The sequence below is a fragment of the Trachurus japonicus genome, chromosome 5 (assembly GCF_045865225.1).
Source record: "Trachurus japonicus isolate A0001 chromosome 5, Traja_1.0".
NCBI lineage: Eukaryota > Metazoa > Chordata > Actinopteri > Carangiformes > Carangidae > Trachurus > Trachurus japonicus.
Window position 1 is genome coordinate 18,161,525 of NC_140911.1, and position 15,744 is coordinate 18,177,268.

General features: G+C 41.1%; 1 protein-coding gene across 1 annotated transcript; it reads left to right on the forward strand.

Moving 5' to 3' along the window:
- Positions 1–1,922: 1,922 nt before the first annotated feature.
- Positions 1,923–15,468, forward strand: usp48 (ubiquitin specific peptidase 48). Its single transcript, XM_085776595.1, has 28 exons — positions 1,923–2,070; positions 2,553–2,690; positions 3,301–3,421; positions 3,616–3,757; positions 4,578–4,705; positions 4,930–5,054; positions 5,222–5,330; positions 5,421–5,554; positions 5,640–5,725; positions 5,947–6,126; positions 6,227–6,364; positions 6,701–6,850; positions 6,994–7,194; positions 7,461–7,572; positions 7,708–7,850; positions 8,828–8,902; positions 9,137–9,261; positions 10,549–10,671; positions 10,756–10,817; positions 11,427–11,537; positions 12,036–12,166; positions 12,291–12,397; positions 12,497–12,604; positions 13,008–13,283; positions 14,073–14,198; positions 14,322–14,370; positions 14,464–14,490; positions 14,730–15,468. Exons 2-28 carry the CDS (start codon positions 2,557–2,559, stop codon positions 14,750–14,752), a joined length of 3,246 nt encoding a protein of 1,081 aa, XP_085632721.1. The 5' UTR covers positions 1,923–2,070; positions 2,553–2,556; the 3' UTR covers positions 14,753–15,468.
- The last annotated feature ends 276 nt before the right edge of the window (positions 15,469–15,744 follow it).

Below are 15,744 nucleotides of genomic sequence, written 5' to 3' on the forward strand. Positions count from 1 at the left end.
TTTGCATATGATTTCTAAAGCTGCAGTGCATTGCTCTCTCGGGGCTGTTAGACACAAGCAAATGCATTTTGTGATAGGCTGCTTCTTCAAACTGTCCATCATATTTTGGGTTGTTTTTCTGCAGTCATCATATCTAAATATATTCTGCACATGCACACATAAGCTGCAAAACACTCAACAACAACATGACAATGACAACATGTGACCATCTCACACACTTAAGAGTCGTACACCTGCCATAGTGGTTAACTCATTTAGTCATATGACCACTAGCGCTGAGGTAACAGTCTGTTTCTGGTGAGGCGCTTGTGTAACGACTAACAATCTGTTGGAGCGTAAGGTGTCCCAGGTTGCCAGTTGTCCATCCTTGAACATGTACTGTTACGTTCAGAGTCTACTCACACGTGCAGAGAGAGTTTCTATACTTTTGTTGTAACATTTTCTGACAGCAATAAAATCTTTGACAGGGGTTGAATTGGTGAATTTGAACTGTCTCAACACTGCACTGGGTTATTCAGCAGTCTGCGCAGCCTAACTAACTATGCAATGCAATGAGATGCATCCAGTGGGGCATTGACAGCACAGATAAGATGATTATATATACAGTATATATATATCAGCAGCTAATGCAAGGCATGCTCAGTATGCGACTACATTATTAGTTTCCATAATTAGATTAATAATACACCCTGCATGTGAGAATAGAGCAGGCCATTAACAGAAGGAAGGGCAGGGCCGGCCTATGATTCGGAGCAAATGAATACAGAAGAATTACTTTTACAAACTTTCTCCATTGTTTTTTTGTTTGTTATTTAAACTGGCCATTAAAATGTTCAAATCCCATTTCAGATGTCTATGTGATGTTAAGAGCTCCACAAAATATTAATTTTTACCTCTAAACTCTCAATAAATTTTCAAATTATCTCACCATCAAGGAAAGAAAACTGTGCTGAATTATCTTTGTTTTCCCTAACCATGTAACACAGCCTTATAGTTGCTGGTTCAATTATATTATATGGAACCCACTTGACATTACAGGTAGTAGGCCTACACATCTGCATTTTTAAATCCAAAGACACATTTTTATTCAATATTCAATGACCTTTTCAGCTCACTATAACCCCCAGATCCATTGTCATGTACATACTGAGTATTTGCTTCTTGTTATTTTCATGTTTTGTGTTATTTATCTCATATACATTATGTTTACTTGCAGTCCTTGCGTTTATACATTTGCATTGTTTTTGTTTGTGTTTATTTTCAAGTGTACTTTGGTCAAACTTTGGCTCAAACTGTGTTAATGTGCTCCAAGGATAAATTTCACTTGACTTGATTTGACTCATTTAAATTAGCCACTCAAGATAGTAGGAATACAGTAGCTATTTAGGATATTCCTCTATTAGTAGTCTCACAATGAGGAAATTTGCTGTATTGCAGCAGAAAAGTGGACAATAAAAATAGCAAAGAATCAGTAACAGAAAAGGGTATAAAGAACAATAAATGGAGAGAATAAAAGCAATCACAGTTGTTTAATATTATGATCATATAATAATAATAATTTCCATGCAAGAATTTACTTGTTACAGAGTAGTATTTCACATTGCTGTATTTTACTTGCACAGCTGAAAACCTCCTCCACTAAAGTTGGTCATTCAGGTTTGGTCATTCATATTAAAGACATATAGGTATTACTGACATAAATACGTGGATATATAATAGATTTATGAGACGTTTTACAATAAATTCAAATTCAAGCAAATAGATTTGTTGAAACATACATATTTATCACATGAACATAATAAAATCTTTTTAAAAAAACCCTTGCATGAGGGCCTGTGAGGGCAGTGGCCTCATTTATCATGAATAATATATCCCCAGCCCGTTCCTCCCTCCAGTCACAACAAAGAGACGTCACCTACGTCACTTGTTGACGTCGTGTTGATTTTGAGCGGAGAAATAATATATTTAAAAACTGACGCAAGGGCGCTAAATCTAAAATAAACCGTGAATAAAATGTAAAAGAAAATACATAAATATTTTTTTTTGGTGAAGCAGCTGCACGCATGAAAGGTTCGACAACATTTAACCTTAACACAATAATAAAACTCGTTACGTTAGCCTCAGGTAGCGTTAGATAGAAAGTGAAGCGAAAATGACGTGCTAACGCTGCCGGTCGGGCTAGCTACATTTCGGCTAGCGAGCTAACATTAGCACAGGGGTAGTCCTCCTTACTTCTGACGTTACCCTGCAAATACTGTTTGTCGTAATTTGTGCTGTTTTGTTGCTCTGCTCTCTGTGTGGTGTTGTGTTGCGGCGTAGTGCTATACACTCACCTTTTAAATCCAGTTGGGTAGTGATGATGGGACTACGGAGCTAATGTTAGTTAGGCTAGGTTAAGTTAGCATCGCATCGCTAAACGGGGGAGAGGTTATGTAGCTTGTGTTAGCCGGCTATGTTAGCATCCACAGAAACTGCTAACCTAACCTTGGGCCACCGGATTCTCTCTTTTTGTAATTTATCTATCCGACTGTGTGGTTAACGATACATCGTAGGATCATGGCGCCCCGCATACAGCTGGAGAAAGCGGCTTGGCGCTGGGTGGAAACGGTGAAACCTGAGGAAATCGGTCAGGAGCATATTGAGCTAGCTTATCGCATCAATCTCCCGGCCTGCAAGAGAGGAGCCTGCAGGTAAGATGTTAACGGTTCTTAAAAAAAAACAAAAAACATGTCTGCTGATATGGTGCTAATGTGTAAACCGATTTTAAAAAGTAGCAGAAGTTATATTTGATTGTTAAGAAGAAGATGGCTCGATGGCTTGGCTTCGTAGAGAGATGCTAATTATGTGCATCAAAAAGTCTGATTTAGTTTCCTCGCTTGTGTTGTGTGTACAAGTTTTCATGGACTGTGCAGATCTACTGTGTTACTTATTATGTATGACAGACAACGATGATCCTCGCCACTCTTTGAACTTGAAGATACCAAATAATTGTCCCAAATAAACACAAGAGATGGTTGGCATCAACAGTGAGCACCATCTCCAAAGAGCCGAGACGTCACTGAACTTCATCCTGGTCTGTGGCGTGTAAGTGCGTATTAACTGCATATAACCGGGTAATGGAAAAAGGTTTGCGAGTCTTTGGATGGATACAGGACAACATTAATACACGGGCTGATCTTGCCATTTTGCTTTTGTTTTTCCACTCAGGAGACAGGGTGACAGTTGTGTGTTAACGTTACATGTAAAGTTGGTACTGGTAAGGTAACAGTGTCAGATTAATCATGACTTCCTTCTCTCCAGGAGGAACTGCAAAGGGAATCCCAACTGCCTTGTGGGTATCGGTGAACAGGCGTGGCTGGGAGAGATAGACGAAAATGCTTTCCACAACATCGATGACCCAAATTCAGAGCGTCGAGACAAGGTTTCTTTTTTTTTTGTCTTTTTTGCATCAGCTTGCTACACTCTCTATAAATTGTTTGTCATCTGTCTCTTATTATCACCTATCATCATCACTCACACAGTGGGTGGACAGCTCTGGATGTCAAGAATATTTAACAAAGCAGTGCATCATATTTCTCTCTCTCTCTCTCTCTCTCTCTCTCTCCCTTCTTCCAGAACACATTTGTTGGTCTTACAAACCTGGGTGCAACGTGTTACGTCAACACATTCCTGCAAGTGTGGTTCCACAACCTGGAGCTGCGACAGAGCCTCTATCAGTGCTACAATTCCCGAGCACAGGAACACAACGTAGAGTCTGGTACAACTAAAAACTAAACAACACCGAGGATGCTTCTTTATGTTTGTTATTTTTTCTGGTTTAAGGTGCATGTTAAAGTAGCAGGTATTATGACAACACAGACCTCCATGAGTGTAGTGCAAATGTCCACTTCAGTGTTATAGCCGATTATCACTTATTATAATATAACAGTTTATACAAGAATTATATTTTTTTCCTATTAGAACATATACTTTGCAAACTAGTACATCTATCAATCAATCAATTTGTTTATTTCGGGCATGTCAATTTAAATCATCATCATCACACTTCATCTTAGTTCAAATAATACAATACACATGGCCGAAAGGGAAAGCGGGAGAAGCAAAAGCTTATCTAGTCCTGCCCCCATTACCCACAGAATAAAAATCTTTATCATAATTGTTTCTTTTTCTTTTTGCTTTCTTTTTTTTTACATTTTGATATAACATTCTTTTACTTATGACATTTTGACATCACATGTTACAGCAGTAGGTAGTATACAGATCATATCATATCTTTTCTTTTCTTTTTGCTTTTTTACATTTTGATATAACATTCTTTTAAGTTGACAAATGAATGGGGGGCAAGTATGACTGTCTTATTGTAAGTAATAACAGTAAACATCACCATATTAATGATATTTTATGAAATCTCAAATCATTCCCATTGTTGTTTAAAATCTGTCAGAAGGTCCATGCACATGCTGGCTAGCGTTTGAGATTAAGTCATCAACACAATGTGAAGTCACACTGTGCTTTGCTTTGCAGGTTTTTACCGTTTCATTTTCATCCTCTCAGACAGATATCTCTCGCTTTTCCAGATTACGAGCCTCAATCCATCTGTGAGCATCTGCAGTATCTGTTTGCACTCCTGCAGAACAGCAACAGAAAGTACATAGATCCTTCAGGGCTGGTTAAAGCACTGGGCCTGGACACTGGACAGCAGCAGGTAAGTCCTGACATCAAACCTGACAAATTGTCAAATGTTTATTTATACGACAAGTATCCCATTTTGAAAAATAGAGTTCAACTCCTTGCTTGTTCCTCATTGTGAGACGCGTTCAGAATGTATTTTCTTATCAAATCATTAGTATTTTTATTGATAATTTGTCTGTTGTGCCATGGAGACATGGCTTCTTTTCAGATCACTGAATTCAAACTTATTATTTTCAGGATGCCCAGGAGTTTTCAAAGCTTTTCTTGTCTCTATTGGAGGACACTTTGTCCAAGCAAAAAAGCCCTAACTTGCAGAACGTCATCCAGCGACAGTTCTGCGGACAGTTCTCCTACGTTACAGTGTAAGACCTCTCATCACTCAAACCTGACACAAGTTTGGACTGAAGTGCAAAAAGTTCTGTACACCAAAACATTCACACTCAACATTTGAAAAACAATCTTTTAGAAGATGTCAAATGTTGCTTTCTGTTTTGCTGTAATGCAACCTGGTTGGTGTGTTGATTATCAGATGTAACCAGTGTGGACGATCATCTGCTCTGCCTTCACGATTCTACGAACTGGAGCTGAACATCCAGGGTCACAAGAACCTCACCGAGTGCGTCACAGAGTTCCTGAAGGTAACTTTCTTTCACCACCACACGCTGAATGTCTTTTCGTATACTGTGTGTGTCTGTCAACATTTAATCATTACTACCTCTGCTGTGCAGGAGGAGAAGCTGGATGGGGAGAATCGTTACTTCTGTGAAAGCTGCCAGAGTAAACAGAACGCTACGCGAAGGATAAAACTGCACAGCCTTCCTCCAACCCTCAACCTACAGCTCATGCGCTTTGTCTTCGACAGGTCAGGCATTGTTTAAATATTTGTAAAAAGAAAGATTTTTGCTGCCTTTAAGAGTTTATTTTTAACATCTTAAATTCTTCTTTAGGCAAACAGGCCACAAGAAGAAGCTGAACACTTTTATCAGTTTTCCAGAACAGCTGGACATGGGGCCTTTCCTTGAGGGAAAACCAGGTATTATGACACACACTCTCTGCACATTGGCATGATTCAAATATACAGACAGCAACAAAATACATGCAGTCATCTTCTTATGCCTTAATAAACTGGATAATATATTTTTCAATAGTCCAAAACAGTTTACTGCCTGTTAAATCTTATGCATTCACTTTGACACCTTTATTAAAAGTAAACATGCTGATATCGATCCATGTCTTTATCAACTGCTTCTCTAGACCAGAAGTGTGTTTATGAACTGAGTGCGGTGCTGATCCATCGGGGCATCAGCGCCTACTCGGGCCACTACATCGCCCACGTGAAGGACGCTCGCACCGGAGACTGGTACAAATTCAACGATGAGGAAATCGAGAAGATGGAAGGCAAGAAGCTACAGCTTGGTATTGAGGAGGACATTGGTGAGTAATACCTAAGAAACACTGAACAGCACAGGATCTGAAAGAGTGTGTGTGTGTGTGTGTAAATGTCTCAAAGTCGTTGCTGTTCCTTCTTCTCCAGCTGAGACAGTCAAGTCCCAGACACGAAAGCCAAAGTGCAGTAAAGGCTATCACTGCTCCAGAAACGCCTACATGCTGGTGTATAAGGTCCAAGAGGAGGAGAGCGCAGATCCCTCCAGGGCCAACATCGAGGTTCCACGTAAGGAAGTTGGCAGTTGATTGATTTCTCATGTATTTGTCCTCTTTGTTTGCATCAGAAGATTAGAGAAAACCCACAAAAGCATACGTTCTGTCTGTGTGCCGGTATTTGTTGTTGAGGTAGAATAACAAAAGGAGCAAAGTCGTCATTATAAAAAGGAAATACAGGTTATCCTATACAGTTAGAAGGCTGTCTTGACATTTTATATACTATATCACACAAAAGCAAATTTATATCAAGTAATTCAATTTATTGTCCAGCCATGTTGAGCGTCTTTTTTCCGTGTACCCTTGTCTAATGGCGTCTTTCATCTCTGTCCTGTCTCCTTCCCTCCAGCCTTCCTGCAGAGGTTGGTGGACCAAGACAACCACAAATTCGAGGAGTGGTGCAGTGAAATGGCAGACATGAGAAAACAGAGCGTGGATAAGGGCAAGGCCAAGCATGAGGAGGTGAAGGAACTCTACGAGCTTTTACCCACAAAAGACGGTCAGTAAACTGTCCTGGTCACCCACAGACCTACCAGAAACACCATAGACTAGTACAGAAAGTGTATTACAGTGGCAGTCAATGTAATAGGCCCTTGCTTTAAGGAATGACAATGTGTCTCCCCCCCTTCTTCGTGTCTTCAGGCGAGCCGTATGAGTTCATCCCCCTGGACTGGCTGAAGAAATGGCTAGACGACTCCACTGCCACAAAAGAAATAGATAACTCCCTCTTCCTGTGTTCCCACGGCAAACTGCACCCAGACAAGGTGGGAGACTCCAAGAGGGTTTCCCTGCAAGCTGCTCAGCTCCTCTACGAGCGCTACGGTGGAGGGCCAAGACTGGACAGTAAGTCTTCCAAAGGGAGTGGTCGCTTCTTATCTCATGGGCGTCTGCAAAATTGAGTTTCAGCACTTCATACGCAGAAGCATCAACAAGAAGTCCTATGAGTAAATGTGTAGGCTATAATTTAGTTTATAGTTAGATGCAGTTGGATAAGAAGTTTTTTGAAGTAGAAAATGTAGCTGCTCCCAAAGCCACAATGCCCCCCGCCCCCATCATGTTTACATATGACAGCTGTGTGTGTGTGTGTGTGTGTGTGTGTGTTTGTTCAGACTCCTCTCTGTGTAGAGAGTGTGTGAGCCAGCGATGCAGAGTGCTGCGGCTGAAGAACCAGCTCAATGAAGACTACAAGGAGGTCACCAACATGGTCAAACGCACACTCAGGTATCTACACTCAGGAGAAGAGAGTTGTGCATACAGAATGGAGAAATAAATGATTCGAATTATGAATATTTCAGAATGTGTCATACGGATTTATGTCTGTCTGTCTGTCTGTCTGTGTGTCTGTGTGTGTCTCAGCGGTGACGGCTACTGGGTTGGCAAAGCTTCTCTGCGCAGCTGGAGGCAGTTAGCTTTGGAGCAGCTGGAGGAGGATGAACATGAAACCAAACACAGTAATGGTCAGACCAACGGAGAGGGACCACACCTCAACAACAGCAAAGGTAGGAGGACTGAATCTGGTTGCGTTGGGTTTCTCTTCTTGATCATGAAGGTCTCCTGTGGTTCTGATCTGTTTGCCAAATTTACTAATTTTGTCAGACCTTGTTTTCCATTATGTCATCATGAACAGGGCCGTTGCATAGGGGAGAAAGGTGATGATAATTCTAGGGGCCCAGCGCCCAGTGGGGCCCATAAAAAACCCCAGTAGTCTAATCTTTGTATGACTGATTTATTCTGCGTAAGACCCTGACTAATACTCATAGTACACTGTAAAAACTCAACATCTTTCCAAGAATATTTGTCTTATTTCTTGTCCAAATGTCTCATTTCTAGTCAAAACTAATCTCTTTCCACTTAAAATAAGACTCATTACCTAAAAATTTACTTGTTTTTAGATCATTTTCACTTAAATTCACAATAAATAGAAAAATCTGCCAGTGAAAGTAAGTTTTTTGTGCTTGTAATAAGGAAGAAAAACTTGCTCCACCATCAGATTTTTTCTACTTATTCCAAGTGAAAATCTGCTTGAAAGAAGTAAAAAGTGTCTAAAAACAAGCTGCTTTTAATATGATGTGTCTTATTTTAAGTAGAATGAGATTTGTTTTGACTAGAAATAAGACAAATATTCTTGCTAAGATACTTGAGTTTTTGCAGTGTAATGCTGCATTAGCATCAAAACAAAGAAGGCTAAATAAAAAACGATAATACATACGTAGTCTAAGAAAAAAAAAGGAAAAGTTAGGGGGAGGGGCCCACTTTAGTATTCTTTAAGGGGGCCCAGAATTCCTAGCAACGGCCCTGATCATGAACTGTGGGATGTTTGTCAGATTGTTTCCTTGAGAATATGTGTGTCATATTGTAGAGATCATTGAGACACTTCATGCTCCACTGAATCAATCTCTGTGATGTTGTTGTTTTAGTATCAAAGTTCAAATGAACTCCTGAATGTTGACATTGTTGTCGAACTGTCTGATTGTAGAGTTCGGCACAGAGCTGTCAGAGGGCACCGAGGACGAGATGAAGACTTTCAATGAAGACATTGTCTGCAGTCACGGTACTCCTCATCAGCATCTTTAACAACGCAGGGTTCCCACGGGTCGTTGAAATCCTTCAGTAATATGTTGTGGATGAATTTGAAGGGGGGGAAAAAAAACATAATATAAGTGTTAATTGATCAAAAAGTCCTTAAATTTGCTGTTTAAGGAGTGTGGTATCGATATTGTATGGCCTTTAAACAAAAATGTTTATTGTTACAGTCCCTTATACCTATTGTGTGATCCTGCTGCAGGGGGTCTGAGTATTCTGGAGACTGAACGGAAGCTGGTGTCATCTGAAGTCTGGACCAAGCTGAGGGTGTATTTCTCCAAAGCCCCAGAATTCACCCAGAACCAAGAGCCTTGTCAGCAGTGTCTGGTGAGGAGAGAGGGTCCAGTGGTGGGTCAGGAAACTGATCCCCCGACTGGGACTATGCTCAGAGACAGCGCTGCTACTGTTTACAATGTCGCAGACCAACAAGAGTTTGTCTAGTCACTAGCAGGATCAGTGAAGATTAGTTAGATGTGTGTGACTGAAAATGTGACTCTTTGAACTCGGGTCATCTTGTCTTCATTGTCAACGATCTGCCACCATCTGGGGGAAAGAAACGGACCAATCACAGTTCTTATTCTGTCTGCACTCAGATTTCTTTTAGGTGCTTAGCTATACACGAATTCGGAGAGCGATTTGTGTATACCGCCATCTTGCGGCAGCGCCATTGCTGCGGTGACATGTGTCAGTCATAGTAAACTGATTCTCTATGACAGCATCATAAATAGGCTGCATTTGTGATGTTTAGTGCCCCCCAGTAACTGATTAAGGTATCTTACATGAATACCAATATTAATTTAGGAATTAATCATTTGTTTGAGCGATTAGCAGGAAAGATTAGAGCAACAGGTCTCGTTATGCGTGCTGACTTTAGCAAGCCAGCAGCGGGATATTTAATCATGTGGACAGGCTACATGAATAACAACAACAACTTATGCTTTGTTTTAGATATTCAAGAATATTTTATTGATCAGCTGGCCTCCGATGATCAGAAAAAACGTCAATTACAGGTCTCTGATTTATGGTCAAAATTACCTGAGCTCCGGATGGGTCGGACATATTTTACACCGGCTTTTAGACGACCATGATCACATCATATTGAGGGGATCAGTGAGACATTCACAGACCGTCCACTTTTACCACGATGTGAAGGTAACGGTGAGAAGGGAGGGTAGCCAGGTTGTACAGGTCAGCTGTGACTGCGTCGCTGGCGGCTGCTGCTGCTGCTGCTGCTGACACGCTGTACGTAACGTTACGGTCTAAACATGGACACTCCTCCTGAAGTAAGGGGCTGTGTTTTGCTGATATAAGGGGCAGTCGAGGACGGCACATGTCCTCCCAGCCTTCCTAGACATATTTACAGAAGACAAAAGGTCCACTTCTTGGCTTCGCGCACAGAACCCATCGCTGCCTGACTGGGAGCTGTCACCGCAGTAATGGCGGCTGCTCCACTAACGGTTATTTCGCCGAATTTGTGTATAACAGGCTGGGTAGATTAACACAGATGTATAAAGTGACATGTGATGGCATCCACGCCTTGTGGATTTGTCGACAAACGGTGAACCACTTTGGGAAGTTGTGGGATTAAAACTGGTCCCTCTCTCTTGTGTCTAGACGTTGGAGCAGGAGGAGAAGGACAATGAGGCGGTCAGTAAGATGATGGCTCTGGACCAGAAGAACCAGCTCCTCAACCTCTTCCATGAGAAGAATCGACCAACACTCAATAAGTGGCCTCAGGTACTAAACCGTTATCTGTGTGTGTAGTAGTCGTCTGTGTGCGTCTGTCATGGTAAATCTTCTCTGTTTTTGTCTCTCCTCCAGGGCACAGACGTGCTTTACATAGTCCCTCTGTTTTTTGTGGACGAGTGGAGAAAATTCATCAGGTACATTTGTTTCTTTTCTTGCAGATAGATAGATAGATAGATAGATAGATAGATAGATAGATAGATAGATAGATAGACAAACAGGCAGATAGACTTTATTCAAGGTCTTGTGGTGGTGGATAATTCAGACCATTTCACTAATTTAGAGAAAAGTAGGGGTGACACAGGAATCACAGATAATGATACTTTTTATAATTAAAAGGAAAGAGAGCAGTGTCATGATTTATGAGGTATCAGCTCCGCCAGTAGGCTAAATTTTAAAACATCTGAATCACCACTAGATGATTTTCCGAAGGTTTAAGGGTCTTGGAATCAAGCAGAACAAAATGTGACTTCATTCATTCCTGCAGCACTTTGTAAAAGAAAGTGCCAATGCTCCTCTTTTATGCAGGAATCACTGTATTTGTGTTTGAGGGATTTTTCTGCCTTTTCCTACTGCAACAGAGTCAGAGTGGAAAGCAAAGAGAGAGGGAGAGGGGATGACAGGCAGAAAATGGCACAAGCTAAACCCAGGCTGCTGCAGTAAGGACTGAACTTGTATGGCACGCCCTCTGTTTGGTGAATCACCGTGTGTATAATTTTATTTCTCCATCTGTGTGTGTTTTCCAGGAGGCCGACAAAATCCTCTCCAGTGTCAAATGTGGGCAACACTCTGCTGCTCTGCCCCCACGGAGGTTTCATGTTCACCTACGACTCCCTGATCAGTGGAGACGCACAACAGTGAGTTCTGCTTATTCCGAAGAGTAGACAGGTTTAAAAAGATGGCATTAAGTTTTTCTTTGGGGGTTTTCTTTGCTCTCTTGTTCTCCCAGACATACTCTCCCTAGCTCTGTATTTTTTACTGGGTTGATTTTTTTTAAGTGTCATGCACATTTTTTTGTGCCCAAGCACTAAAGCATACATACATTCAAGAATGGCTAGCGTGTCATCTTAAAAGAAAAGAAAGAAGAAAAAACAAAACAAAACAGACTAGCTTCCACGATAAACAGTAATTTATGTTTTTATGTGGGATGTAATATTTTCTGTCTCAGTGTCCAGGCTTGGAAACATCATACACAATATCTCTGGGGCCCACTCATAGACAAACGGCTCCATATTGTTACTGGAGGGGGGGAAAACTCCTGAGGGAAACATAAGGATAATGTGGATAAAGTGGAGATAAGAGGAGCCGCAAGTGTTACTGCTGTGGTCTCATGTTGTGCTGTTTGTCCTGCACAGTATAGCTCTGCTCTGGCCCAACGAATGGGAGGTGATCAGCAGACTCTTCATTGTGGACCAGCCAATCTCCATCCACTGCTTCAAACAGATCACACCCAGTGGTCCCACCACCCAGTACACCACTCAGCCTGGTGAGACTACACAGTTATCACAAACAGTTTGTCCAAACTCGCACCATTTGCTTTAGATGTCAGGCTGACTGTTACCTCGGCTTCTCAAGGGTCTTGATTGGTTGTATATGTGTTTTGTGCTCAGATTTGTGTTGGGAGTGCAGAGAGAGCTTCCTCTTCCAGCAGCAGAGGGACCTCAGAGAGTACACCCAGGCAACCATCTACATCCGCAAAGTGGTCGAAGACAAGAGGGTATGACAGAGAGGCCGTGTTACATTAACAAAACAGAATCCAGAGTATCGTACAGGTTAACAGTCTGTAACTGTGCGTTTTCATATTGTCCTCGTGTAGATGATAAAGGAGTCAGCTCCAGAGATGAACGCCAGCAGCTCCGAGGCAGAGGAGGAAAAAGAAGAGCACCCAAAGGTGGATGGAGAGAAAGACCCCGACTTCAGCCAGGTCAGCTTAACCTTGTCACAACAGTAACCGAAGGGTGGCATCACACATACAACATGCTGACTGCTTTATTGTTTGGAAGTTAAACTAAAAGCAACACAAAGTTCTGCAAACTTAAGCAGCAGTAAACAGCACCCTCTGCAGCCACACGTGGGGATTACAGGACTCTCGAACATTAAATTCTCCTGGGTTCTGGCTCCGAGCAGTGAAGGGATAATTGAGATTATTTGACTTCGGGTTGTGTGTCGTCCCAAGTTACACAGCACAGGAACAGACTGGGAATAAGAGAGGCGTCATTCTCCCCCTTACAATGAACCATCACAATGATTTTGAAGCTGCTGTTTTATATAAAAGATGAAGAATAGCAGTATCGTGAGTAGCTTATAATCATTTTACTTTCTTTCAGTCACAAGATGGTGCGAAGCGGCTGAAGCTGGGTGACAGCGGCGCAGCAGCAGCATCAGCAACAGCAGCAACAGCATCAGCATCAGCATCAGCATCAACAACAACAGCAGCAGCAGCAACAGCAGCAGCAACAGCAGCAGCTGCTGCTCCTCCTCCTGCTGTGACAAACACAACCAAACAAGGTGGAATCAGGAGAAGCACTCGGCACAGGAAACTCAGAGGAGAGAAAGCACTTATCGTTTCAGCCAATCAGACTCTGAAAGAGCTGAAAATACAGGTCAGGACTCCTCTGCAGGGCCGTTGTATAGGGGAGAAAGGTGATGATAACTCTAGGGGCCCAGCGCCCAGTGGGGCCCATAAAAAACCCCAGTAGTCTAATATTTGTATGACTGAATTATTCTGCGTAAGACCCTGACTAATACTCATAGTACACTGTAAAAACTTGACATCTTTCCAAGAATATTTGTCTTATTTCTTGTCCAAATGTCTCATTTCTAGTCAAAACTAATCTCTTTCCACTTAAAATAAGACTCATTACCTAAAAATTAACTTGTTTTTAGATCATTTTCACTTAAATTCACAATAAATAGAAAAATCTGCCAGTGAAAGTAAGTTTTTTGTACTTGTAATAAGGAAGAAAAACTTGCTCCACTATCAGATTTTTTCTACTTATTCCAAGTGAAAATCTGCTTGAAAGAAGTAAAAAGTGTCTAAAAACAAGCTACTTTTAATATGATGTGTCTTATTTTAAGTATAATGAGATTTGTTTTGACTAGAAATAAGACAAATATTCTTGCTAAGATACTTGAGTTTTTGCAGTGTAATGCTGCATTAGCATCAAAACAAAGAAGGCTAAATAAAAAACGATAATAGATACGTAGTCTAAGAAAAAAAACTGGAAAAGTTAGGGGGAGGGGCCCACTTTAGTATTCTTTAAGGGGGCCCAGAATTCCTAGCAACGGCCCTGCTCCAAAGTGAATGGATAAAAGCACTACAAGTCTAAATACATGTACATACACCTAGGTAACTTCACTGTGTGTGTGTGTGTGTGTGTGTGACCCTGCAGATTATGCACGCCTTCTCTGTGGCTCCGTTTGACCAGAACCTCTCCATCGATGGGAAGAGTCTGACAGACGACTCGGCCACACTGGGCAGTCTGGGTGTCATTCCAGAGAGCATCATATGTCTAAAGGTACATCCAGCTGTCATGCTTGTCTTGCTGGCTCCACCTTTACAGGCACATCGTAACCACTGCAGTGCGCTCTGGTGTTTTTCTAAAGATCCAAAAACATTCATTCCATCACTTTCCTCACAGGCCGATGAGCCAATAGCAGACTACGCTGCAATGGACGACGTGTATCAGGGTAAGTGGTGTATCTTCCCCTTCACTACAGCTGCCTGCTACATTTAATTTCATCAAGACAAATTATGATATTGTTATACTAATTTCATTACAGTGAGGATGCCTGAAGAGGGATTTAAAGGTGAGCGTACTTTTTTCTTCGTATTACAACAAGTTAATGTCTGGCATGAGATGTGAATTTGTGAACAGCCAATCAGAAATCGTCAACCAGGACACAATTTACTTAAATTTATTTTTGTGAGCTTTTGGATTCAACCTTATTTTCAAGGCGAAGTATTGAATATAATTTTGATGGCTCACTGAACTGTTTTTATAATTCATTTGACCGTTTAATTTATAATATGTCTCATCTCTCTGCAGGCACTGGGCTTCTCGGGCACTGAGGAAAGCTGTGCTGCAGCAATGCTTGAATTGGTCGGATGACAGATAGGAATTCTAAAAAAAGCTTGAATTTGTCAAGTGTCCATATATAAATAAGTGCTTTAATTTGTTTTTTTTTACATTTTAAGTAGGCTTTCTTTGATAAAACTGTGACTATGTTGCAAAGCCGCTGTTTTTCTCAACATAAAGTTAGCTGGCCTTTGATATTTAAAGTTCCTTAACGCTCTGAAGGACTCTGTGGTAGTGCTCCGGCCCGACTAATAGAAACATGTTGAGGAAGCTAAGTGGATATAATGTATGCTGAGGCTTGCTTCAGTTAAATTCTACTGTTACTCATGAAAATGGGCTTTGTTTTTGACTATTTTAAATTATGGCAAAAGAAAAATTAAAGAAAATGTTCTCTCTTTCCATTATGTGGAAACTTGTGTTCTCACTGCACAGTTTTTCAGGTTTGTCAAAAGAATGCACGATTAACTGTTAGGTATTACAAATATAACTGCTCTTTAATGTTAGAACATTTATTACCTCTACAGCAAATCTATATCCATAATACTCCATGTGGCATTTAGAGATACATAGCTACACGGTATGTATACAGGCTGATTCGTGCAGCTGTGCAAACCTTATGAGTTGAAAATGAGAAACAGAATGCAAGCAGTGTACTGTCCTGTTCTTTTCACAGTTATTTCTTATGAACAATAAAGTTATTTTCAAATCACTCTGTCCAAATATACTTGTAATTCAACAAAGGTTGGTTGAATTGTGGTATTGGTGCTACAGTTTCTACAGCGCAACTCAGTGAAATAAAGATTGTATCAGTCACATAAAGGCTAATATCTCCTGAAAGGGACCTTAGGGGGACAGTCACAGCTGTAATAGTCAAATTTCCTATAAACCATGTGCTACTCAGGTGTGTAGGCATAATGTATGCAAAATAGATGACATTTGGTGTTCCCCTTAGAATTAGTAACAAGAACATAGTGACATCGCTCAT

Coding starts and splice junctions, on each gene's coding strand:
- usp48 (XM_085776595.1), top strand. CDS start 2,557: ATGGCGCCCCGCATACAGCTGGAGAAAGCGGCTTGGCGCTGGGTGGAA. Junction 5,726..5,946: donor TTTCCTTGAGGGAAAACCAG/GTATTATGACAC, acceptor CTGCTTCTCTAG/ACCAGAAGTGTGTTTATGAA. Junction 7,851..8,827: donor ACACCTCAACAACAGCAAAG/GTAGGAGGACTG, acceptor GTCTGATTGTAG/AGTTCGGCACAGAGCTGTCA.